The sequence below is a fragment of the Thrips palmi genome, unplaced genomic scaffold (assembly GCF_012932325.1).
Source record: "Thrips palmi isolate BJ-2018 unplaced genomic scaffold, TpBJ-2018v1 HiC_scaffold_10, whole genome shotgun sequence".
NCBI lineage: Eukaryota > Metazoa > Arthropoda > Insecta > Thysanoptera > Thripidae > Thrips > Thrips palmi.
In genome coordinates, this window is record NW_023144621.1 from 10,843,433 (window position 1) to 10,869,270 (window position 25,838).

General features: G+C 57.5%; 3 protein-coding genes across 6 annotated transcripts in view; 2 read left to right on the forward strand and 1 right to left on the reverse strand.

Moving 5' to 3' along the window:
- The first annotated feature begins 4,174 nt into the window (after positions 1-4,174).
- LOC117649784 lies at positions 4,175-5,902 on the forward strand. Of its 2 annotated transcripts, XM_034392855.1 has the most exons (3): positions 4,175-4,255; positions 4,512-4,702; positions 4,781-5,902. In XM_034392855.1, the coding sequence occupies exons 2-3, from the start codon at positions 4,542-4,544 to the stop codon at positions 5,343-5,345; spliced, it is 726 nt and encodes a 241-aa protein (XP_034248746.1). In that variant the 5' UTR covers positions 4,175-4,255; positions 4,512-4,541; the 3' UTR covers positions 5,346-5,902. The 2 variants fall into 2 exon arrangements, with proteins under 2 accessions (XP_034248746.1, XP_034248737.1); XM_034392846.1 differs by lacking the exon at positions 4,175-4,255 and having other exon boundaries at positions 4,373-4,702.
- A 1,021-nt stretch (positions 5,903-6,923) lies between these two features.
- On the reverse strand, positions 6,924-21,667 carry LOC117650982 (mitochondrial carrier protein Rim2). 2 transcript variants are annotated; one of them, XM_034394670.1, is made up of 7 exons: positions 21,432-21,667; positions 21,116-21,275; positions 19,999-20,280; positions 16,350-16,528; positions 9,306-9,430; positions 9,014-9,227; positions 6,924-8,415 (listed from the first exon to the last, which is right to left on the reverse strand). In XM_034394670.1, the coding sequence occupies exons 3-7, from the start codon at positions 20,091-20,093 to the stop codon at positions 8,147-8,149; spliced, it is 882 nt and encodes a 293-aa protein (XP_034250561.1). In that variant the 5' UTR covers positions 20,094-20,280; positions 21,116-21,275; positions 21,432-21,667; the 3' UTR covers positions 6,924-8,146. The 2 variants fall into 2 exon arrangements, with proteins under 2 accessions (XP_034250561.1, XP_034250553.1); XM_034394662.1 differs by lacking the exon at positions 21,116-21,275.
- Positions 21,668-22,020: 353 nt separating this feature from the next.
- LOC117654219 overlaps positions 22,021-25,838 on the forward strand; it is a 44,356-nt gene continuing 40,538 nt past the window's right edge. For both annotated transcript variants that reach the window (XM_034400480.1, XM_034400481.1), the window contains exons 1-5: positions 22,021-22,280; positions 22,731-23,030; positions 23,115-23,203; positions 23,288-23,473; positions 23,552-23,632. In XM_034400480.1, coding sequence (XP_034256371.1) covers positions 22,220-22,280; positions 22,731-23,030; positions 23,115-23,203; positions 23,288-23,473; positions 23,552-23,632 — 717 coding nt within the window. In that variant the 5' untranslated portion in view covers positions 22,021-22,219. The remainder of the gene's footprint in view (positions 22,281-22,730; positions 23,031-23,114; positions 23,204-23,287; positions 23,474-23,551; positions 23,633-25,838) is intronic.

Consider the following 25,838-nt stretch of genomic DNA (forward strand, 5'->3'; position numbering starts at 1 on the left):
GAGCGTCGTGGCCATCGTGGTCCTGGTGGAATGTCATCCTGGCCCTTCCTCAACGGCGAGGTTGCGGCTTTCGGCCAGCCGTCGTGACGCAGTCGTGACGCAACCAGAGTGTGACATGAGTGGCACTGTATGACAGCCATGCCTTATCGGATAGGGAGCTGAACGAGGCGCGCCCCTAACTGGATACCCTGCAGCGACTCTCGCGACGACTTGGGACTGGTCTTCGCGACACGAAAGGTAGGTTCGTCAAATTCAATTTCAGTAATTGCTCTATTTTTGTGTTTGTCGAATGGCTTCCGCGGGGCTCGGTTATCTTCTCTGTCTGCCCGTTCTGTCTTTGAACGGTTTGTCTTTAAACCTTACTCAACCCGGAAAAAACTTTTAAAAATTCAATCAGTTGAAATGATTTTGTGTTTTCAAAAATAAGCAGGTTGCTTTTGTTTGTCTTTTTCGTTGTTTTTTGTGCGTTTTTCCGAACCGTCGCAGCTGGTTCGGGAAAGTTCCCTGAGGGGATTCTCGCTACTGGCTCCAGGGACACCCAGGGGACACCCAGGGGACACCCTGCGTCAGTATGCGCGGAGGCTGGCTAGTCCAGGCTGGGCCGGGGCCGTCGAGGCACGGGGCGTGGGCGGAGGTGGTACCCACGTCGTGGCCGTGGCCGGGGCCGTAGCCAGCCCCTCCGGAGCGTTGACCCCACTTTCTTCTCTCTTTCGGTCTTGGCTTGGCCAGGCTTGGCCGGGCCTTGCTTGGCTTCGGTTCGGGTTTGAGGGATAACACGGCACTGCTTCTAATTGTGAGGAATGCAGCCGGCCTGCTAAGCCCCTCGGATAAGGGTTAGAGAACTGGAACGCTGGCACGGCGGCCGGGCGCGTCGGCCGTTCTCTCCCTAACCCTAATCGCCACCTGTGTTGCGTGACGCCGCACCGCCGAGGGCGGGGCGGGGTGGGGCGGCGATGCTCTCTGGCCGAGGGGAGGGGGAGGGAGGCGCCAGCACCGACTGTCCTGCCGTGGCCGTGGAGCTGCAGTCCAGTGTGCCGTGGTCCGGAGATTTACCGGGGTTTGCCCACACCGGCTTTCTGGCGGAGTCCTCGACTTGGGACTGTAAGTACTACTACCGTACGGCGCACGCCACGCGGCGCCAGCGCCACACACCTCGGCGTCGAGGGTCGCGGAACGCTCAGGGCCGCCCTTCTGTAGGCTGACCAGCCGGGCCGGGCTAGGACACGGTAGGACGCCAACGGTGCTCCTCCGACTCAGGGCTCATCCCAGAGCGGACCCCACGCGAAAACGGGCGCGGGGACTCGAACCCCAAATCCTCCGACTGGTTTCTCAGTCCCGGAGAAGCCAGTGGGAATTCTTCTCTCCGGGAAGTACGCTGTGCTTGCTCGTACACTCGTTGTGCAGTTGTGCACCACAGGTCGCCGACAAAGTGCGCGTTGCCGCGCTGCCTAGCAACCGCGCGCCGCGCCGAGGCGGTAGAGGCGGCCGAGGCAAGGGTTGTTGCAGGGCGAGCCGGTGCGCCTTCCTCGACCTCCCCGCCCCTCCTCGCTTCCAGGGCCGACCCGGGCCGACCCGGGCCGACCGCCATGGGTGACAAGGACGGTTGCCGCCAGGTGAGCTCGGACACGACATCCAGGCGCTGCACCAGGGTGCACCTGTGTGGAAAAGTCGGGCTCGGCGTCTCGGCCTCTCGGCGTCCTGGAAAGCGGGGAAAAGGCGTAGACAAACGAGGTCCCGTGGGTTTTGCCTGGGATTAAAGTCGCCACCGCGAACTCGCATGCGTAAACATCGCCCTGCGCCGCGGCGGACGCAACTTCTGCCGCTGACTGTACTCTGCAGGTGATTCGTGTGGGGTCACTCCTGTATATAGTAGCAAGTAGCAGTGATATGGCCGATTCGTTGAATCCCAGCCAAGGCGCCACTTTCGATGCTGACGGGGCCGTGGCCAGACAGACCGGGCCGGCCGTGCCGTGCCGTGCCCGTCAGTTGTGGTGACTGCCTCCACTTGCCGGGCTACCGTGCACTGCCGTGCCAAGCCGGGTGGCGTCCGGAGTGAGCCCGAAGTGCTGGCCGCTGCCAGTGCGAGGCCGTGGAGGTCGTGCGCGTGGCATAGACGTCGCGTTTCGAACGCGACCTTCTCCCTACGCCGCCACGGCGACCACGAGGACCCGCAGGACTGCCGGGTTTCCCCGCGCCATGATGGCCTGCAGGGCGGGCGGCCTGCACCGGTCGCCCCAAAACGTCATCGCCGGGCCAAATGACGAGTCAACTGACGTGTTTAACGCGTTCCGTTTGCCTCCTGGTGCGAGGTGCGGGTGGTGGTGAGCCTGGAGCTGCTGCCCACGCCCCCCGGAGGCTCGCCGAACTACAACGTCCGGGCCACGCTCAACAACCAGCCAGTAAGAGCAACGCCCTACCGAAAAGCGCTGGGTTCCAGCGTGATTCGAACCCACGACCCTGCCATACCCATTAGCTGGACCAGTCCCAGTCCGCCCCGCTGCCGACGTCCTCGCTGTCCCGGCCGGTGATGCGGTCAACGCCGGGCGCCCTCGCGCCGCCAAGGCCAGCGTCTTCGCCGTCCTCCTTCGACCCGGGCGTGCTGTCCAGGACACCCCCGGACGGGGGCTGCGGCTGCAGCTGTCGCGAGAACCCGTCGCAGGCCGAAGAGTGCACCAACCCCAACTGCCCGTACCGGCCGCGGTTTCGGGCGATGCAGGAACTTTTATCGGCGCCGCCCCCGCTGCCGCCGCCCTCCCCACAGCCTCCCCCACGGCCTTCCCTCATGGTGCAGCCGTCCTACCCCGTCAGGATACCGCCCTCGCCGGTCAGTCCGTCCGTGAGCCACTCAGCACTCTGCTAGGGCTTAGCCGCAGATCCCGTCTCTGACCCAGTTATCTACCCCATAGTCGTACAGCACGGCGCCCTCCCCGCCGCCCCCGGCGGCCTACTCCAGCCCCGCGTACCAGCCGGCCCGCACCGCGTACGCCCCGCCGAGCCCCACCCACGTTGGTCACGTAGGTCACGTCCACGTCATCGCCACGGTCCGTTGGAGCGTCCTCTAACCCTTCCGCCGTCCCCTGCAGACGCCGGGGGCTGGCGGCATGCGGCCCTGCTACAACCCTGCGTGCCACTGCCCGTGTCGCGACTACGCCAACAACGACGCCGCGCGGCCGCAGAGGAAACGTTTGTGTGCGTTACTGTGACAGGCAAGGACCTCCTCTCGCCTTTCGCCTTTCGCCGTGTGCAGTGCCACGATGCCGATGCAGTGCCCACCCTTAGCTGCCTCGCTGTGGCACTGCCTGCCGGTGACTGGCGCGCGCCGCTCGCTGCGCGTGGCGGTGCGTGGCGTTCACGCCCCGCTCGGACCAGCCGGGCCACAGATAATGGCCGAACCAACACTGCATTTTGCAACGCGCTGCTGCGCTGCCCCTTTCGTAGGCCCAAACTGCCACCGGCGGTGTCGCAATCGGGGTCGTGGTCGGGACGGCAGGGACGCCCCGCGCTGCCCGAGCCGCGGCCCCAGCCCCAGGCCGAGCCCCGGCAGAGGAGCGGGTCGGGGGGGCCGCGGCGGCACAGCGCGGCGGGGCGGTACAGCGCGGCGGGGCGGCGTGGCGTCTCTGGCCAGCCGAGCCGCCGTGGACGCTCCCGCCCAAGACGACAATGCCCAAGAGGCCGAGCAGCCCGATCAGCATGCGGTCGCGAGCACGTCCAGGACCCCGTCGAGAACCACGCCGCGGTCGACAGGCTCTCGTCACGGCGGCACCAAACCGCCCTGGCGGCCGTGAGCACGGCGCGGCGTCAGGAGGACGCACCGGTACGCAGAGCGCGCACCCCCCGAGGGTGAACCACCCCGAAGCCCCCTCGCGTTCTTAACACCCCTCTGCTTGTTGTTCCAGTGGTCGCGGTGTACGGCGATGGATGGATCGGGGCCTCCGCCCTCGGCCGGACCATGGGCCGGTGTGGCGGGCCTCTGACTGCACCCCCGCTGCCTCTGCCTCTGCTGCTGTGCCTGTTCGTGCTGTTGGGGTGGTGCGCGGGGGTGGGGGTGGCGGCAGCGCGACTCCCGCACGGCGGCCGCCTGGCGCCGGGGCCCTCCGTCGAGGACGACAACCCTTTGCCGTCGTCGAGCCACGCGTCCGGGGCGGGCAGCCATGCCGGCGGCCATGCCGGCGGCCATGCCGGCGGCCATGCCGGCGGCCCCACCGCGAGCCAGCAGCGTCGGTGCGCCGCGCTGTCCAACAGAGTGCTGCGCCAGGTCTGTACCACTGTAGTTCGCTGGGAATTCCCTGCTGGGGGCGGCGGCGGCTCGGCGGCGGCCCGGCGGTGCAGCAATCGCTTCGCGCTGCGCGGCCAGTGCAGGCCAGTGCGTAAAGACCGTAAACACAGCGCACGCCTCTGGGAAGATAGCGTCCACGCCGATAAGCCAATCGCCTCGCTCTGCCTCGCTCTGCCTCCCTCAGCGCGTCATGGCGTCGTTGCGCATTGTCATTGACACTCTTGTCCTGCTGCAGGTTCTTGGCCCCGCCTACAACCCGGCCTACATGGCCTTCTCCCTGGAGGACCCGCGCGGTGGCTACGGCGCCTTCCAGTCCCGAGGCCGCGGCCCCGGGATGGACGACGGTGGTGCCGGCGACTTCGAGCAGCACTCCAGCCGCGTGCTCAAGGAGTCGCCGTGGACCCGCGACGCTCCTGGGCCAGCCAAGTAAGACCCGTGCCATGCCGGTCCAAAGTATTGTAAAGTTGGCGTCTCGGAGCTAATTTTGGCATGTTTGTTTTGCAGTCCGTTCTCCGTGGACGAGGACTTCCACGAGGTGCTCAGCAACGATCCGGCCTGGCAGGTGCGCTACGACATGCCGACGGTCACGTTGAGCGGCGACGCAGAATCGTACGGCGGCGGCGTCAACTACCGCACGTCGGCGGGCCGTCGGGTCCGCCAGCACGACCCGGAGCAGCTCGACGACGGAGGCACGGCGGACGCCTTGGCGGACGGCAGCGGGCGCGCGGGCCGGGCCGTGTGGGGCGGCATGTCTCTGGCCGCCCTGAGCAAGGACATGCAGTGGCACTGCGAGTCCCCGCTGCGCTGGCTGGACCTAGGTCCCGACTATTTCCCGCGGTTCCTGCGCTCTGCGGACTGCGGCCACCACACCTGCACGGGGTCCGGCTTTGTGTGCAGGCCGCGCTCCTTTTCCGTCAAGGTGCTGCGGCGACGCGAGGGCGTGTGCGCGCCCGCCGGGGACCTCCCGCTGGAGGAGTCCACCGTCGGCCTGCCCGGCGAACTCCGCGACCTCTGGGTTTGGGAGCTCCGCGCCGTCAACTTCTGCTGTGTGTGCAGCGTGCGCATGTGAGTCTCAGCCAGGGACACTCGGCCAAGAACTCTCGGTTGAGCGGCCGCTCTGCGTCCTGCTCACCGACGCACTTGCTCTCTCTGTCTCCCCTATTTCTCCCCTGTCTCTCCTTTATTTCCTTTTCTTTTTTCGACTTCTGCTATGTTTGCAGTGCAATACATAAATATATATATATTTTTGTTATTTCTGTTCGATGTCATTTTGTTTGAATGAGGTGAGAGATTTGAGATTATTCATAGTGTATCATCAAAAATGTTCATCTTATTCGCACAATCATAGATCATCATATATCATGTCATAACTGAAATACTTTACGCTGTCTTTATACATGACTAAGTTGTTGTTTGTTTTGTTTTATTGGTGCTGTTTAGATTAATAAATGGGTGTTTTAATTATGCTTCCCCTTTTTATCAACTCCTGTAAAATGCCAAATATTTATAAATTCGCCCTGTGTCAAATTTGTAGATATTAAGAAGCATTGTTAATAATTGTTCTGGGGGCATGTGTACATTATGTGCTTATTTTAAGTCAAATAAAATATAATAATTAGCCTTGAATACTGACACAAGTCACACCAGAACTCATCTGGCACCTCTTTACAGGCTTGATCCATTAGGCGCTCCTTGAGCTCGTCTACGATTGAAAGCGTGCAATGCTACTACAGCGCCTACGCAGACCAGCCGCGTTGGTTGGGTTGCCTACCTTGTCTGGCGCGCTCACTGTTTTTTTCCCTTCTAGTGTAATTACTCGATGTCCCAGGTGTATGGAAGGCATTGCCTCTTCGCCACAAGGTTATTAGAAATTCAGCACGAAAAAAAGCTACTCTAATACCGACACAAACTTCCTTCAGTAAAAATAAAGGACTTATCAATGGCGACGCAAGCTTCCATCCATAGATATCAGCCACTGTGTGTTCAGTCGTTGGACTGCTACTGCAGTTAGTGAATTTCATTCACGGAGATCGGTAGTGTACTTGGGTGAGTCGATGAGGGAGAAGTCCTAGTAAAGATGCAGAAGTTAGTTTAGAAATTTAATAGAGCAATATCTACAAAATAACATACAACCATCATAACTCAAATATAAAATCACATCTACTTGGCCTTTGAAAACAGGGGCCCAGTGTGTTTTATTTAATTTTCAAGACAAGTATTTGGTATAATTTCCTCTAAAGTCATCGGTAAAATTGATTTAGACCAACAAGCAAATAAGTACTGTGCAAAATCGTTATAGAAAAAAAACTCCCTTTGACTGCCATGTTAACCAAGTCAAGTCTACTGATTCTGCCTTGCTGGTATTCCCAATTTATACATCTTCACTAAATTTAGATTCTCAGTGACTTATTTGTAAATTTATAAAAAATGCTTTGGCTCCCTTCATAAGTTATTTTTGATGACATTGCAGAACTAGACATTGCTGAACAGACACAGATAAATATTTATAACAGCAGCCTCAGGAGTTGTGCTACACAATACCCATGTGCACAATCAAATTGTTTGCAGAAACTCACAAAAACACGAGAGAGACAATTTTAACCAAACTTGGTACCTTTACATAAGGGATCTGTATATGCTCTTGAGCATAATCACATGGAAAAAAAAAAACCATCATAAAGATTAGCAGCATTAACCCAAAAATATACGTGTAGGCACACAAATTGCCTTAAAAGAATAAAAAGATACAGTGGTCAACATGATTTTATAACAGTTCATTAACAGGTCATAATATGGTGCACTGATGACAGAAATTAAAATTTTAAACCGAAGGAGGAAAATTCATTCACACCCAACGTCTCATTAAAACTATGATAGTTCTTCAGGTCAAATATAGATATCACATTCTTACCACAGGTTTATGTATTATACAATAGAAAGGAAAACAAAGAAATTTGAGCTCATTCTGAACTCTCACTATCAAGCAAACCCTAGCTTCAGTCTTATAGTAAGTTATTACAAATTACCCTCACTTTTCAGCAACTAGAATATAACTTAAGCATAACTTTCTCAGCTAAAACAAGGGGGAAATATTAAGCTGAGGTCTACAATAAGAAAAACAAGAAAAAGGGCAACACTTGACCTCTCAACAGCCGCATACACAGCACAAAATAAATTCAAAGCTTTGAGGTTCCATTGAGGTGACGTGACAATGCAATGAAGCCTCCTGTAAAATCAAATATTCACAAAGTTGTGAATGGCTATCCTATTTTAACATTTTGATAAATATCCGAACTAACATCTAGTTCAAAAGTATTACCATGAGCAACTAACAAGTGTGATGGATAGATGTGGCACCTAAACAACAGCCTCAACACTAACAAAATGGGTAGAAAACAACAGAAAATGTTCCAATTTCTGCTTTATAAACATGACTAAAATGACGAAATGGAGACTAGTGTAATGGAAACAGATTACATTGCAGTCAACTGACATAAAGTTAAGTATGAAAGGAGTTATTGACCGAGAAACAAACATGACAAATTCCAAATACCACCATTTCTCAGCCTTCAACCAGCGGTGGAAACTTTTTGATTACAAAACAAGAGCCAGGAAGCCAGGAGGCTGGCTTAAAAATTAACTTTCAATCAAAATGGATGGCACTACAAAACATGTATCTCCTGAAGATTACTAAAATTATCCACAAGTCAAGGCAGACACTATTTTTTAAAGCGGAAACAAAATAATAATAAAAATACTGTCTTATTCTTGCTGTTGAAAGAGAGATGCAAAGTAGAACTTTCATGTATTACATAGAATACTGATTTTCTTCTTCTTTTCTTAAAAATAATAATAAAATAGACATGACTCCTACATCTTATGCCTTAAATCATCATCTTCTATTTCATCAACATCATAAAATTGGGTTTCTTCTTGGTGCCCATAGTGACGAGTAAGAACATAAACAACAGCTTCATAAGTAGCCATCATGATGGCTGTGTTTGGAATTTGTCGGACTAGTTGGGTCCACAGTCCCCTGTACAGTCCTCGGTATCCCTCTTCAGCCATGACCACGCTCAAAGTTTGGAAGAATGAGCGGTACTTGGTGCCCTCTTCCCTTAGCCGTGTGCGTGCCACCTCTGGAAAACACAAACAAAACTAACATTAGAAACACAATACACAAAATTGAGCAACACACACAACACCGGGGCCTGAATCTTGGCGGCACTGCGCAAGGCGCACACATTCACATTCATATCAGGGTTCCCCACGACGGGAGCGCCATCTGGTGTCGTGTCCGCGAGACTTGTTCGACCGGTGCTGCCTCTCGCGGCCAACGAGCGAACTACAGCGCGAGACTCCCCTTCCCCTCCCCCGGTCGGGTCGAGCCCCTCTCCCACCACTCGCCGGCATCGGCGTGGCATCCGCTGGGATGGGAATGGGATGGCTGCGCCGTGGCTGCGCACTGCGGCATGGCATCCATCGCCCATCCGCCCATCGCACTGCGCAGTAAGCACGCCGGAGACCCGAACCCGAACCGAGACCATTGATAAACGGTGACGCACGCCCCAAATCTCAATCTCCGCGAATTTGACATTCGCATCGCTGCGATAACGTCAACGACTTGAGGCATTTAAGACGAGAAAGTCTCGCTCCACGGCGACAGGCCGGCAGGCCGCCACCGCGCCGAACGCGGACTTTCTAACTCCAAGTGCAGCGCTGAAGCGGCACGCTCACCGTGGGGATAGGCGATGCACGAGGCCACGGTCTTGGAGAACGCCCCCGCCACCATGAACTCCAAGAAGTCTCTGGAGGACTTAGAGTCGTCTGGGGAGGGCGCTCGGACGGAGGACAGCTTGGCCTTGATGGCCTCGTAGATGACGAAATGGATGACCGTCTCCGCGATGCCGAAGTACGACGCCGTGACGCCTTTGTAGAAGCCCTTGAGGCCCTGCAACAGACACGACTGCGGTTAAAGCCCCGCAACGAACAGACGAGCACACTTGCGACTCATGTACTCAGAACTCACCCCTAGCCTGTACACCCTCCGGATGACCTGCTTGGCCGTCATGGGCCGGCCGTCGGCGTTGTGGTCCAGCTGCAGCCGCGTCTTCACGAGCCAGATGGGGTTGGTGGCGGAGCACGCCACGAAGCCTGCAACACGCGAGTAGAGGGAGCCAATCAGAAATCACACTCCCAAATCCGATCCAATCCGAGCCTCGGCCCGAAAGTGTGCCACTCCGCTGCGGCCATCGCGGTGGCGAAATCCCTTTCAAACCTGTTCAACAAACATTGCTTGGGCATTAATGCAGCGAGCGGCGCGGAATAGGGCAAGGCGGCCCGTGGAATGTTGTTTACTTGCGCGGCGCGGCCAGCGGCCACCGCGGCCTGGCCTCGCGCAGGATAGCCCAGCCGGTGTACCGCGAGGGCCGGGAGCCCCGTGCTATCGAGTTCCCTGTGGTCCGGCCTGCAGAGCCATTCTGGAGAGCGCCTGCGTCGCTCCATTCGGTGTCCGCAAGGCGTCCACATGAGCCCCCTGCTGCGGCCCGCGGGACAAACAGGCTCGCGGCCCATCACTGGCGGTCAAAGCGGCAATCAGTGACGACCAAAATAAGGCCCTCTCGCGCCGCCTGGTCATGGGCGACCGCGAGGGACCAGGGGTCGAGGGGCTCCAGAACGAGCGCGGCACAGCTAACCCGGTCTTTCACAGAGTACAGTGCCAGCGCGACTGTCAGCACGTCGCCGCCGAACTGCAACGCATGCGGTTTCGGCCTCGGCCGGACGCCTGCCGGACCGAGCCGCCCGGCAGGTAGGCAACCCTCCCGCACCCGTGCCGCGTTCGCCCCTCGGTTGCCTGCCTGCCGGGCGCTCCCCGCGCTGCAGCTTGAGGCCGCAACTACGCAGAAAACGGGCGGGCGGCCGCGCCACGCAAACGGGCCATTCAGCAGCTAACGACGGGACGGCGGCCTGCCTGCAGTGCCTCAATCGCACTCCGCGGCGGTGCGAGAGAGACAGAGCGACGAGGCACTGTTCAGAATCGGCTTGCCTGTCTGCTGGGGGCAGGGCGGGCAGGGCGGGCAGGGCGGCAGAGGAAGCGGTGGGCAAAAATAAAACCCCTACCGGGCGGCGCGGCACAGGGCAGACCAAACGGACGAGACTCTGCAAATAAGTTACGCAACGCGCTAGCGGAGCTCCAAGCCGATCCGCGCTCCAGCCGACCGGCGAGGCGAGTACAGACAAACACGCCACGGTGACACACAATCGCCTCTACGCCGCAGCTCAGCACTCAGTAGGTCGACCTGGACACCACCGCGACCTTTGCACACGCGCCCATGGAACCGCCTGCACTGTCGACCGACCGAAGCCCTGCGACAGCGACATGCGTGCCCTGGGCGTTCCCCTGGGCGTGCCCAGACCCCCAAAACCGAAAGCGAAAGCAGCGGACGCCCCACAAGTGCCGCCCCCGGCCCCACCCGCCCCACGCACGCCTCACTGCCGCCGGCCGATCCGTTTCATTCTCAGACCAAAATCAAGCGGAAACTTCTACCGACTCGGCTCGGCATTGTCGGACAGCCGACGGGCCTCGGAGATTACTGTCCCCGTCGAGCGGTGGACTGCAGACGGCGGCCACCGCCTTGTTCCACGGAGTCTGCCGCACGTTCCTCGCAGTGTACCGCCAATCTAGAGCCGCTGGCTGCCCGGGCTGGCTCTCTGGTTGGCCGGCGCGATGGTCAGTTGTCGCGCTGCGCTGCGCGGCGTGGCGCGGCGTGGGTGTGGCGCGGTCGGGGCCGTTGGCCGACGGAGGGCGCGGTGCAGCGCTGGAGGCTGATAGGCCCACGAGGCCCCGCCAGCCGCGCCAGCCCCACAACCATGCCCATTGCACTCCGACCCAGGCGAGTCATTGCGACGACATCAATAATCCTGCCCCCTCCGAGAAGGCCGCCTGGCTGCATTTTCCCGTTACCCATGATTCAACGCAGCAGGCCGAGCAGGCCCTGGCGGATGGCCAGAAGACACGACAGCCGAGGCGAGGCGAGCCTAGGCGCTCCGCAGGGCCGGCTAACATTGAGAGAGGGCCTCACGGCGCCAGCGTGGTTGACATCAGCTGGCCCGTCCTGGCCGTCCGTCCGTGCGTCCATACCGCCAGCCTGCGCGGCCTGCCCGCTCTCGGCTCGGCCCACCGTGGTAAAAATAGCCGGCCACCGTAAGTGTCTTGTTGATGCCCCACCGGGGCCTTTCAGTCGCAGGCCGCCCACCACGCCACCGGCCTGCCGGCCTGCCTGCCTGCCTGCCTGCCGTGAGCCGGCCGCCGCGTCACGCGGGTGCACGCCCGCTGCACGGCGGTGCAAGGTCACCACGAGGCGGATGCACTGTAGAAGCGGGCGAGGCGCGGGTTCGAGTCCCGGCCAGGCCGGCGTTGCGCGTTTTGCTCGGCACTAGGCTTCACCAGGCAGGAAGCGGCGGCACGCCAAATCAGTCGCGTGCATGTAAACAAGGCCTTGGCCTTGCCGTCACGGCGCCAGTGCGCCGGGCCAGGCGGGCGACGCGGACACAACGCCGCTGCCAGGCAAAAGGGCTTTCAAACACACAATTTGGAAATAACAAACGTTTCCCCCCGAGCGCGACTTGGCGCTGGGCGCGCTGGGCGCCGTGACTCAGAGCGTGTTTACACCGGCAGAGCTCCGCGAGTGGTGCCAGCCTGGCAGGTTGACTGCCTCGCGCCTCGCACGTCCGCGTCGCCGAGCCGCGCTTTCATTTGCCGCTGCGTCGTTCGTTTGCTCGTCGATGCCCTGCCGATGCCCCCGCCGAGCCCCGCCAAGAGAGCGGCCGCAGCGACGCAGCGTCGCGGCGCCATGTACAGTGTAGCGGCAGCGGCGAGGCGCCGCGACGCCAGTCAGCCAAGTCTCGAAAATACTCGCGCCAAGGACGGCAGCGCTATCAGCCGGACAAGGATTCAAAAACAGGCAGCCTTGGCCTCGCTCGACACGCCACTGCCTTATTTTTCATTCCGAGCGGAGCGTCGGATCGAGTCGGACAGCCGCGAACCGCCGCGACTCAGAGCGGCAGAGCACGGCGAGTTCAGGCCAAAGAATTGGCAGGCGCAGTGTTCGTTATAAATACGCGTTTCCGCTACCACGTTGTCCAGAAGGTTAATCTTGTCTCTGATTGAAAGAGGCTCTCTGCGACAGTTCGTTTCTTCCGGCTGTGGCCGACGCGGCGTGCTCGCCATGCGGCGCGGAGCAGCCGGGACGCCCCACCGCACCGGCCGCCAGTCGGGTGCGCCGCCTTTGGGGCTCTGCTTGGGCCAGCCGGCCGGCCGGCCAAGTCGCAGCCAAGGTCGCGGAGGGGGCTGTACCGTCTGCCCTGGCCCCTGGCACCGCCCTGGCCGGCCTGGCCGGCGCGGCGCGTACTGACGGCAGTCAAACGGCGTGCGCGCCCACGATGGGAGAAGACACATGCGAGGCAAACAGCGCAAGCCAACTTGAAATTTCGGCACGGAGTGTCTCTCCGCATGTACTTGACTTCACTTCGACGCAAAGCGTCCCCAAGATACGCGGCAGGGACGTTGTCTGTCCGCAGCCACCGCATTCCGGGGCGCCCCTTCACCGCGACGACCGCGACGGGCAAAGACATCGACAGCCAGCGGCCAGGTGTTGGCCGTCACCTGTCGGAACAAGTCCACAAGCCTCCGCAGCGGCAGCGCAGGGCTTGGCGGGTCCTCGAAGACGCAGCCAGGCGAGGGGCTAAACTTGTACCGGGGGTCGGGGTGCAGCGCCTCGGCCACGCCTGGGCTGCCTGGGCCACGCCGCCAGCCGCACAGAAATCGATCATCGGCCGGGAATAGCGGCCAGGCCTTGTCTCCCTTCGGCCCTCAGGCCGGCTTATGCAGAATGGCCAGGAAGCCCCGTGCGAGGACGGGCCGCGACGGGGCGACGACACGGAACACCAGACCACCATGGCCTTGCCCTACATGACGGTGCCGGCAGCCCCACGCCACGGCCACGCGGCCGGGGGTGAGGCCGGTCAAGGCAGCAGCGCGAGGAGGGTGAAGCACCACACCGTGATTCACCTACCGTGTGCCGGCCACCGCGCGGCCACCCCGCGGCCACGTCAACGGTTACGTGCGCCAGCAGGGGGACACCGCACGTCAGCGGCACTTCGGCCGCGGTGACGCGACGACGGCGCCGTCCTTTTTCCTCAAAACGGCGCGGCGCGTCATGGCCAGCATCTCGACGTCGCACTGTGCGCGGCGCCGTGCCCACCCCTTCCCCCACCCCACGACCCCCGGCGTCCTGACACGCGTCACGTAGGCCGTGGGCGCCACCGCGGCGTCCCCCGCGCCAGGTTCAAGCAGCAAGGACTTCCGTCAGCCAGCAGAGTCCGATTCCGAACCGTGCTTTCGTCGCTGTCTCTCTCACTCGAACGGCTTGCGTACCTGGTGCGAGAGAGACAGGCCGATAAAGCTCTGTTGGGAACCACTCTGCAGGCCGCGGCCGTGCACCGCACTTCAACTGCTGCAGCCATGACCTGCACACGGCGAAGCAGAGGCACCGCGACGGCCGCCCTAACCGCGGGGTGCGCCCCTCTCTTGGGTCGATATGTTTTGGCACCACAAGGTACCCTGCACTCGCGGCGCGGGGGGAAGGGTGCGGGCAAGGGCCCGGCCGGTCAGAGGCGGGGCAGCGCAAGGGGCCGCGGGGCGCCACCCCTACAGAGAGAATACAACTGCGCCGCGCCCCCGCCTTCAGACCGGATGTTCAAGTAGCCCCCAGCTGCCCCCAGCCCCCGCACTGCGGTGCGCATGGGACGGCGACGTGGTTGGCAGCGAGGCCGCGGCCCAAACAACGGCCTCTCGAACTCCAAGCAAGCCAAGCAAGCCCACATGCTCCCAACGCGGCTGTGCTGCCTCGGCGTCGACGACACATCACAAATAACCACCGACGCTACGCACGCACACAAACACGGCCCGAGCTGGCAACGCTGCTTGTTTTGAGAACTCCACTCCGCCTCCACCGACAACAGCTGAGCGCTGGAAGCTCCGCCGCTCCGGCCGCGAAGGCTCTCCCCCTCCTCACGCATGTCCTGCGCGTGCGCGCGGCCCGCGAGTGCGACAGAGACGGAGCGAAAACAAACCGCACCCTTCCCCGGCCTTCCCCCGCGCTACGCCTCCGTGACTAGACGCTCGTTCGCCGTGCCGCCCCACACCGCCGCGTCGATGCAGGCCTCGTCCTGCTCGCCGCCGCTCCAGTTCCCCAGAGTCCTGCAGGACGAGTTACACCGCGCGCACCACGACGTTGTCTGGCCGTGGCGACCCGGTCAGCGAAAAACATCCCCGGCCCTATTCTCGTCGCGAGACCGCCGAGACGACAGCAACAACACGAGCGTGCAGTCCGCCGCGTCAACAACAACAAGGACGTGCTTCAGTTCAGACTCGCACCAGCAGTACAGACTGGGCATCGGTAAACACGCTGCCGAGTATGAGAAACTAGGCCGCTGCTGCGGCGCTCGGAGCTCACATCGGGTTCGAGCGCAAAAACCTGCCCACCGCAGCTCGCAGCTTGGCGCGAGGGCTGTCAGATCGACGGGGACTACGGGGACGGGACGGGGCCGCGGACGGGGCGCATCTGGCTGCCTCAGCCCCTTCCCCCTTTCGCCATCTGCCAGCCAGCGGGCTGCGAAGTGCGAACAGCCCCGCGCCGCCCCGCGCCGCCCCGCGCCGCCCCGTGTAACCAGGTTATCTGGGCGCAGCGAGGCGAGCGCGCTGAACTAATACGCCGCTATCTGAACAGCAGGCATACAATCGCCCGCGAAAACAACAATTCAGCCGATTATTGGCGGACGGCCAATAAACCGCGCGGCGACACAAAAAAATCCTGCCGCCGTCGGCGGGATTCGAACCCGACCGGCGCGTGCCCTCGGCTCGCACACACAGGACTTGCACACAATCAGCTGGCGTATCAGTGCGAGCGTAGGCGCTCGGGCCGGCCGGCCGGCCCTGCCCCACCGGGGGCGCGGAGGCCAACGATTAGCGCGGTCATGGTGTCACGTGGACACGCGGCCACCGCATGGTCTCGTGCATGACGCAGTGCGCATCCTGGCGGCCCCTGGGTCACCGCCACCGCGGCCACCGCGGCCACCACCACTCCCACGCCCAGCGGGAGGTGCAACGACCAGCGCCACGCCGCCACCTCGTTCTTCATTTCATTTTCTATCGCGACAGGCCGAACGGAAAACCGAATCTCGAGAGGGTCGGTTCACACACCGTGCCCCCGATTGCGCGACGCAGGTGAGTCGCGGGGACTCGTTTCGCTCCTCGTCGCGCGGCCCGCGGCGGAGATAGCGGCGAGGTAAGCCGTCACCCGTCCCGCCTCTCGGCTACTGCGGCTAAGATAACCGGAGAGTATTCCTCCGCGTTCCTTCTTCTTCTTCTTCAAGTCTCGAGGGGTCTTCTTCAAACGGGGCCTGCACCGTAATCACCCGCACTGCTATCGCCGCCGCCACTTTCCTTTCAAGAATGTCTACGCGTCGGCCGGGGTGCCCGCACTACCGGTGGCACTGCCGGGGTCGCCGCCAACCCCAGCGACCCCGTCGGACCCCGTCGGACGCCGTCCAGTGCACCAGTGTCGCCGCCTTATCACGGCGGCATCACGCCACGCGCAGCCCGCACTGCTACACTGATTCTGAGAATCGTTACGTCGCCGTCTACACGCGACGCCCCATGAGTGCGAGAGAGACAGCGACGAAAACGCAGTGCCCCTGGCCGTCGACGGGGACCTTGACGCCCTGGCCGCCAGGCGGACTTCAAAGGGCCGAAATAACACCGAGATGAGACGGAGAGGACGAGCCAATCTCGCAGGCACTGCCGTCACCAGAAGGGCGGCCTGCTGAATCGCAGCATCGCAATCGGGAGAGGACCCACCGGAAGGAGGGGGAGGGGCCGAGGGGGCGCCTAGACTTCCGCGCGTCACCGCGCCAGAGTGAGAACGCGTGATACGAGCGGCGAGACGCGGTCGGGGGTTCGATCCCGGCCGGGGTCAAGCCTTATTTTTCAGCTGATAGCCGAAGTACTGACCGGCACAGAAGGCGGAGCCCACATGCACCGGGGCGGAGTTGGGCGGAAGGCAGGTGTTGAGGAACTCCTTGGACTGCGAGTAGGCGCAGAAGTAGATGGCGCGCGACGGCGCCACGCCCACCAGGTTGGGGCCCAGGCCCTTGAAGAGCGCGCGCACGCCCTCGCGCTCCACGATGTGCCTGCAACATCCAACACCATCGAGTTATGGACAAACAGTTTGCAAAGCCGTAGCATGACAGAGCGAGTCGGGGATACAAAGGTCGCCTTTTCGGTGTCGCGTGTTTACTACGCGCCAGGCTGGGCCAGCCAAGCCGCGAGGCACACCGCGGGGCCGCGCGGGGCGGGCCGCTAGTCGAAAAACCTGAGAGGCCTGCCTGGCCCTCGGCCTGGCCCGCCAGCTGCCAGCCTCGGCGGGGCGCCGCGGGACGCACTGTTTTATCGCTCTAAAAATAGACTTGTCACATGTACTACCGGTGGCCAAGCCGCGCGCCGCGCCGTCGGGCAGTCAGTGCTCCGGCGCGCTCACAGTGCACACACCGCATCGCGGGGCGCTACAAGATGACCGCCATTCACAGCCAAGACAGCGCCGCGCGCCTACAAGCAGGCCGAGGCTCTGGATGGCAACCAGTCTATTTTCGGGCCTGTCCAAACACTGGGCCCAGGCAGATAGCTGCAGTGCGATAAGGGCAAGGCCCGCAAGGCCTGCAAGGCCTGCAACGCGCGCCACAACAGCCCTACCAGGCCAATCGACTCGCCTGCCCCGCCCCACCCCACACAGTGCTGCAGTGGTTGCAGCAGCCCCAAGGGCGCCAGGCGCAGGCCGGGAAACGTGACTGGGGACAAAAGGCCCTGGCACGGCCAGTGGCACGGCCCGGCCGTCGAGTGCTCGCAGTGCTTGCCTTGCTTGCCGGGACTGTACAGCCAGCCATCAAGCAGGCCTTATCACTTTCCGAGGCAGAACGCAAAAGGGCCCCGTCTTGGGCCTCGCCGTCCACCCCGCCGCGGCAGTGCTGCGGGTTTGCTGGTCTCCCCTTCAATTGGCACCTCCAATTACCCAGGCCCCGCCAGAGCGCGTCGCGGCGCGGCCCTGCAGGGCACGCCCAGGCACGCCGTCGCTAACGACGCCGCCCAGCGCCCCATCGGTCCTCGGCACGCTGCGCTAGCTTCCGCGTCGTCGCGACGCTATCGCCTTCAAGTGCGAATCGGGCCGAGGAAGACGAGCAAGGGTTCACCACGTCGGAAGGGCAGGCTGGTTTCGTTCCTGTCCCTCTCGCACTCCTGGGGCGTTCTGAACGGGCGCGAGAGAGACGGGGCGACCAAACTTCGGAATCAGGCCGCGCGGGAAGCGAGGCCGGGGCCATTATGCAGAGGAATGATCCACTTGGCGCGACGTTATTCAGACGCACGGCGGAGTGTGGAGCGGGCCGAGCCAGCTGAATTGGGATTCAGACATGAGGCTGGGGACCGCCGCGGACGGACGACGAGGTTGTTGCTCGACTGCAGCGGCTAGGCAGGGCAGGCGCGAAGGGCGTGGCGGGGAGTCGCGGCGGAGCCAGGCGTCGTCCTCACACTCGCACTCACACACATGCGGGCACCGCGGGGGCTCGACGGACGCACCGCGGCGTCGTGCGAGGGCCCGGCCGAGCAGGAGCCGCAGCCATTGGACGACGCGTGGGGCTTGGCGGGGCGTGGCGGGGCGTGGCGGGGCGTGGCGGGGCGTGGCGTGGAGGGGCACAAACGGCCGTTGCCAGGCTTGCCTGCTGCGGTGCCAGAGTCCCGACCCAACGGCCGGCTCTGCAGCCCACCAAACGCACAAGATACGCCGTCTCTGTCACACACCGGCCACGGAAAAAAGAAAAGGACGTCCTGTTGTTTTCAACCCGCGGCGGCTGGGTTCCGGGCGGGCAGTACCGCCGCCAAGGCCGAGCGCCGCGGCCGCGCCGCCGGTCTGGGATTTCGGGCTCAGGTCGCGGGCTTCAGTCCGGCCTCCAACGCCAAAGCCAAATCTCGGCGACCGAATTAGACCGCAGAATCATATCGGCGATGGCCGGCGACCCAAAGCCAATGGCGGGCCCCGGCGGGGCGTAGCGGGGCGCGGATCAAAGGCGACGTGTCGCCGTCCGGCCTGGCCACGCAGCAGCGAGCAACCCCGCCTGGCAGCGGGCCGCCGCGGCCGACAGGCCGACGAGAGGCTTGCCGCCGTGGAACTTCCCCAGGCTGGCCCCCGAGGCGCCACGCCAGTACGCCAGGCCTCAAACCTTGCGCTTGTTCGGCTACGGTGTACAGTACTCGCGTCCAGCTAGGTGCAAAGGCCGCCTCGCCTTAGCCTAGGACTCTCCACGTCGGCGGCGTTGGCTCGGCGTCGCGCCACAGTGCAGAGGTGCAGTGGGACAACTTTCCACGCCGCACGGCCGACACGGCCCCACCCCTTGCACGCACACGCACCGCCACCGGCACCGCCGACGGGGCTGGCCGATAACGCCCCTCTTCCAAACCGCAGAGACAAAGCACTAAAAAGCGGGCCGAACGGGGCGTTTCTCTTTTTCGCCGTCCCAGCGCGGTTCGAATCCGAAACGCGAGGCGCACGGTGCACCTCGTCTTCGTTAGTCGTTGTCCGTCGGCGGTTCGAAGGGAGGAAGGGAGCAGCCCTTGCCCGCCCGGCCGCCTGGCCGGCAGCCAAACGCCCAGGGGAAAGCCCAGCCGCCGCGGCCGCACGGCTGCTATGAAAAATTGACAGAGCGGATATCGACTGGCTGACCAGCGCGTTGCACTGCGTTGCGCCAGCGCTTTCCGCTTTTCGTCAGCGGCTGGGAAAATAGTGGAGCCTAGAGGAGTCTAGCCTCTAGCCTAGCAGCGGAGTGCTTGTCGTGGGCTGGCGCCACTCTTGCAGTCGTTGCGTAACGATGCAGCGGTTGGCCAAATCCCAAGGCGGGCAGGGGCGGGGCGGCCAGCTTGACCACGTCCTGCGCGTCCAGCGCGATGCGCGTCGAGGGGCAACGAGCCCGCCGAGCGCCGTCGGTCGCAAGGACGAGCCTAGCGCTTGCGCGGCTTTCCAGAACGACATGCGTGAACCAGCGAGCTGCTCATGCAGGCACAGGCCTCCGCAGTCCGAGGCTTCCTCGACGGCCCCAGTGTCGTGGCGAGTGCCGACTGCACCGAGTGCGTCCTGGGTGCCCCCGGGCGCCCCGGGGGGCAGGAGCAGCGCGGCGGGACGAGTGTATTTTTAACCTGCATCTCCGCCCAACCCAGGTCAGCGTGAGCCGGTCCGGCCGGCCGGTAGTAGAGGCCCCAATGGCCCTCCGCAGGGCTCGGCTCGGAACCGGTCGGCTAAGCGCCGCGGCCGGCGAGGGGCTGAGCCAGGCTCCAGCGCTGAAAGACTGGAAGGGGGCTCGGCTCCAAATACTCTCCAGGCAATTGAAAAATTGGTGAGGTTCGCGCAGAGTCCGTCTGAGGTCACACGTCGCCTTGCAGAGTTGCAGCGCTCGCCAAGCCGTGCCAACCAAGATAGCACGAGGCCATAAGTGCAGCGAAAGCTGCAGGGAGGTCGTTACTAACCACAGGGCGTTGACAGGAGTCAAAAATAAAGACTGGGCCAAAATTAGCAGGGGCTAACTTATTTTCTACATTGTGGGCTGGCTGGTTGTCTTACCTGATGCATTGGTAGATGCTCATACTTTTGGAGCTAGGGCCACCTGCCACTCCGCAGTGTGAAATGGAAAGGACTTGAGTGTGCCGTGCCGCCATGGTGGTGAGTCTCCGCCGCTGGTGAGGCGGTAGCAAAGTCTTGCAGGTAACATGGCTGCTGCCACCTTCAGCAGACGCTATCTTAGGGAGGCTCACATTATGAACTTGGAATCCGCTTGATGACTGCAGGCGTGTCTTGACTACTTCCAAAGGGCATGTTACTATAGCACCTGCTGTGCCAGCGGTTCTGAAAGAGAGTAAAAAGTAACACTATGTAAAAACAGTCCTGAGGAGCACCAATACAACCCTCACTTAATTTTTGTTGATGTCTAAATTTACATGAAGCAGAAAAATTTTAGTTTCAATTATTATTTACTGTATTATAATTTTTAAAAGCAAGTTACAAATGTAAGAAAAAAAATATACTTGAATAGAAATTAAGTTAAAACAAGACTTTTGAAGTTGCCACAATGGGAGGAAGCTAATTGTTTGTCGGACTTAATTTTTAATTTCTTTCATTATGAGTGAGATCAAGGGAACATAGATTCAAGACAGAAAAATCAGAAAAGAAAAAGTAATAGAGATAGAGAGATTATAATCTGCAAAATGAAACAGGAAAAGTTAAAGAGTACATATGTGTCTTCTATATTATCAACAATATACAGATACCAAGAGGTTTGACAATCAGTTCGATAATGGAAATAGGTAAATAAATGTTGCGGGATTTGAAAATGTAGTGATGTCAAGTGATAATGTATAGCTGAAGTGAAAGACTTAAATTACACAGTTTACAATGTACTCTGATGTTCTTCATGTTCACTTTCCATAAAATTTCTCTTGGTAACAAACTGAACGCCACAACAAGAAAAATTGCATGATCTTATGAGAGAATATGGATCTGAAGACACAGCCAATGACAGCAGTATGTTCTTGACATTAAAGAAGGAGAAAGGAAGACATGAACAGAAATTTCCACAGATAAGGAAATTTTCTTGAACAAAGGGGGTGGCAACATTCAATAACAGTGAAGAGGAGTTGTCCACATTTGCCTTAGCCATTGTCATACACCACAATGGGCATACTTATGTGTTCCGGGTGCAACACGGCCAGTGGGTGGTCTCCAAAGTTATGCAGCTATCCACTGGTACACACTGCCACTGCCACAACTCAAGATGCATGATCGGGAAAGTTAGGCTAGCGGGTAAAGCTTCAGCTAGGTGGCCGGCAGCACCAACAAAGTAGCTAAGAAAAAAAACATCACATCAAGGAAAGAGGCAGGGGTTCAAACCAGCCTTTCCACACAACCGTGACATGTAAAGACTCAAAATCTTCACAGTGCCTTAGACGAAAGGACAACGTCATAACGAACTAGGACATACAAACTAATGCTATGCTTACCCGCCAGCAACTAGGTGAATAACAGTATCACGTTGGAGCATTATCCAACCGTGAGCTCACATATGCGAGAATATTCCAGCTGGAAGCTATCGATGGGAAAATAAAGTTGTAAACAAGCTGCCTCCGTTAACAAAATCCGCCAGTGCGGTAGAACTCGGAGGACAGCCTCTCGGCTCTCGGACTCGAACTCAACTTCGCAGCACGAACGTAAACAAACGACTGATCCACGTTCACATCGCGTCGCGTCGCGTCCGTCGGGTTCGGGTCGCTCGGCGGCCCGAAGGCTTTCCGACCGCAGCCGAACGACCCGAACCCGAACGCCTTCGGCCGCCTTCGTGTCACGTGATGTTGTTGACATCCTCGACCACCTGCGCCGACGCGGGATTTGTCTGCTGTGTGGTGTGGAGTGGGTCCGGGTCCACCCACTTGTTACATCTCCGTTTCAAGCAAAATTTGAGAAAAATATTCGAAGACATGAATAAAAACTTACCTCAGTACCGATTACGAACAATTTTGATAGCCCAGTCATGACGATGCCGTAAAAACAATATCCTGTCCATTTGTTTTTGTTGCTAAAACTCCACATTGCCATTCGCTCGGCGCAGGGCGCAGGACCATCGCTGGACCGGTTGCAGTTCAGAATGCAGCAGTGAGGAAAGGACGCCGTTTGCCTGTGCTGCTCGGTTGCGCGTTGCACGCGTTCGTCTGTGTTGTCTTCCTTTGTGAGATTTATTGTTTGACAGGAGTGTACACTCTACCACTGACGACTGTGAGATTTAAGGACCAACATGCCTGGAATGGGCAGTGCCGCATTCTGCTCTGTTTGCGACAAATCCTTCAACGTCCGAGGTGTGTTACAGAGGCCTATTGTTGAGGGGCCCCACGCTTAGGCCCACTGCTCTTCTGCCTGTTAGCTTGTCGAAACTATCTATTCTCCCTGTCCAAAGTTATTATCTGACTTCAATCGATGCATGTCGCTTTAATTTGCGAAAAAATCATGCGATATTTGTTTTTGCCAGCCCTGATATTGGAGCCTAAGATGGGCCAAGGGGAATGCCATTTTTGCACTCAACTTCCATTTTTATGCCTTTAGCTTCGACGATTTGCACTTTTTTACCGTTTATCAGAGAAAGTAGTTCAGCCTTTACAGTTCCCTAAGTATATTTATTGGTTTGCTGCTTTATTTCACTGAAAATTCCCGAAGATGCACGTCAACCCTAACCTGTGCCGTAGCGTTGTCCTAAGGCTCGTTCTTGGCTTTTTGAAGTCTTATCCGTGTGATTCTGTTTGAAATTGCAGATTTACGGCAGGGAGCGGGGCAGAGGCTCCCTCGCCTGTTGGGCTGTGGCCATGCCGCGTGCGAACAATGCGTACGTGTGTCTCTAAACGACAAGAGCAAAAAGTCGATTGTGTGTGGGCTTTGCAAGTATGAGACCCCTTGCTGTGGCACGTTGATGGAGCTGGACAGCCAGTTCCCCCTTCACCTTTACATCATCGGCCAAGCATTGGTCAGAGCTAACAGGAAAGATATGGCAGAACCTGAATTCGTCTTCCAACCACCAAAACCCCAGATTACATCCTCTTCCAGTTCCAAGAAAGGTACTTAATTTAATATTTTTGTGTTATCTATCGCTTTGATTCTTACTGCCATCATTTTAAAATTTACTTGTTCGATGTCCTCAGTTAAATGCGACGAGTGTGAGTCGGCTACTGCGGTTTGTATCTGCAAGAAATGCTCTAATTCACCATACTGTGATAGTTGTTTTACAACTGTAAGCATTCAGGAATATTTTCTGTGTTTTATTATCAGTGTTGTAATTGTATTGTGAGTTAATTGAACTATCTCCTCTTTTAAGATTCACTCCGTATCAAAGTCCTTGCGGTCTCATCAGCGTGATTCCTTGTATACATGTGCCATAATGTGCCTGGCACACCCAGAAAATATATCTGAGATGTTCTGCACAACCTGTATGGAGAATATATGTAGTAAATGTTGTGTTATGACCCACAAGGATCATGATTTTGTTGAACGGACCACCAAGGTAGGCAATTCTAACTGCTTCATGCATTGTTGTGGCTTGCCAGCGCACTGTTTCTTAATTTTAATACCTTTTCATCAGAATGAAGAATTGCTGCCAGCCATCCAGGAGGCTATGGATCGAGCTGAACTTATAAAGCTGAGACTCAAGATGTCATTGAAGGTAAGTGCAAAAGTCATCACTTTTAGCCTAGGTGGAGCGGGGCCCTTGTGGAGTTTGGTTGAGATGCGGCTGTCTTTTTGTCTTTTCTTCTCTCTTTAATACATAAATTGGCAAGGTAACAAAAAACTGATGCTTTACATTTATCTATCTACAAAGTATTCTTAAATAACATGGTTTATTTTTGCACTAATTAAATAACTTATCTAAAACATGCTCAGGCTTTTCAACATTAAACATTATAATTACAAAGACACTTACATCCATAATTATTTGGACTTCTTGCACAACTGCATTAAGCAATAATTTAAAGGAAGGCTTCAAATAAACTGACACCAATTTAAATTTCTCACCCCAAAAAAATACCTCTCACCACTGACTAGAAAAACATCTTGGCTTAGTTGGTTCGTGTTTCACCAACAATTCTTTTTTCATGTGCGGCTTCATTTTTATTTAAACCCGTAGTAAAACAAAATGGCATATTGGCAGGCTTAACTGGGATTTAATTCATAGCTTCCTTGTAATGGTTAAATTTTGGGTTATCCAAACCTTAAATTAAAAGTGACAATGGCAATGATAGTTGTAGTTCAGGCACACAAATTTTGTCCATCATTTGTTTCTTTAGGGTGGCACAAAGCAATTGAGGTATTAGTTAGTCATGTAAACTTGCTCCAAGTTTAGGTGGTTGGCATTCATAAATGTTTTTAGTTCTGGATTTCCTTAAATATTTCAGTCGAAAGTTAAGAAGTTACTGAAATGATTGATTACTTGTCAGCCTACGAGTAATTGTCTTTACATAAGAGAAACGCCTCATGATGAGCCTTTTCCTTTAATGGCAGCCTCGTTTTTTTGGCTTGTGTGTAAGTAATGCATCACAAGTTTTTTTTTTGTTTTCACCTGTAGAACATGTCCCTCAACATTGCTACTAATTTAATATTTACATGTGGCACATAGTGTATTTACTAATGCTCATTTGCCAGTCAAATAAAATGATGCAATCTTACATATGGCAAGGAGTTTGAATGCTGAGGTTTGCTAGAACAATACTGGAACTGGATGTCAGTCATCCATTAATTTACCTGTGTCTCCTTCTGCCTGTCTTTTTTAAAAAAAAAAAACTTAACTCTCTTACTCTTTGAAGTTTAAAGATCTGGATCAAGCTGTTGCTGTCCATTTATAACTGTACTGTTGGTGATTTCAGAGGACTTGATGGTTTGAGCTTTCTGCTCCTCTGTTTGGTTGCTCTCAACTGGCTCAGCAGATTGTTCTGCTGTATCTGTTGGCTCATTGTTATCCTTTTCCTTAGCTTTTACTTTTTCTTTTCTTCCTCTGGCCTTTGCCTGCATCTCTCGGAACTTCTCTGTCAGGTAACGATCAACATCCGGCCCAGAGTAATCCTCTGGAAAACTTGGTTTGACTGGCAGAATGTATTTGTAGAGTCTTTCATTGAGAACATACTGCTGTGGTGTGGATGCACAGCGAACGTTGAACCACCAATCACATGTCAGTCCAACTTGACTAAATATTGTGCCATTTGGACACAAGAAAGAGGCCTGTCCACCATTTAAGTCACAGTAATGCCAAACCTAAGTAAAAGGTGAGATGTTACTTTTTAGCAGATGATACCTTTTTTTAATTGAAAAGAAAGTTTAATTCATTTGCATAAATATTGTGTGGAACTTACTTGGCAGTTTGTGTCTGGGTCACCAAAGAATCCTTTGTATCGTTGTGAGGCACAGCTGAAGGTTGTCTGTGGTATAGAATCGTAAGCTGGGTAATCAATGCCAGGCCTTCCTGGCGTTGATCCCTCAGCACTAGGAGCTGGGAATGTTTGGGATACCGTGCTTCCCCCAATGTAGAATGATGTTTCTCGCTCTGGGGCTTCAGGTGAAACCTGCAACCATATTTCCTCAGATAGTTTCAATGTTAAAGCTGACAAAGCAGTCATTCTTAACGCAGATATATTTTGATGTTACCTTTATTTTTGCTGGCGTGGCGACAGGCCCATTGGTGGCCTTACTTTTGTGCAGAATTTTCAGCAGCTGCAGTATGGTTTTCAAACTCATGTCGAAGTTGTCCGGCGTGAGGGACTGCGGCAGTTTGTTTGACAGCTGCAGGCCATTGATTAGGTGTGCGACCAGTTCGCGGCTGCTGCTAGGTGGGGTCACATTTTCGACGGATGGTGATACCTAGGATGAGAAATGGCGAT

Excerpts from the sequence above, each read along its gene's own strand:
- LOC117649784 (XM_034392846.1), top strand. The coding sequence starts at position 4,467 with ATGGCGTCGTTGCGCATTGTCATTGACACTCTTGTCCTGCTGCAGGTT. Across the intron at positions 4,703-4,780 it reads GACGCTCCTGGGCCAGCCAA|TCCGTTCTCCGTGGACGAGG; the intron begins GTAAGACCCGTG and ends TTTGTTTTGCAG.
- LOC117650982 (XM_034394662.1), bottom strand. The coding sequence starts at position 21,472 with ATGCTCCAACGTGATACTGTTATTCACCTAGTTGCTGGCGG. Across the intron at positions 9,431-16,349 it reads GGGCTCCGCCTTCTGTGCCG|GCTTCGTGGCGTGCTCCGCC; the intron begins GTCAGTACTTCG and ends CGCGTGTTGCAG. Across the intron at positions 8,416-9,013 it reads GTGCATCGCCTATCCCCACG|AGGTGGCACGCACACGGCTA; the intron begins GTGAGCGTGCCG and ends TGTGTTTTCCAG.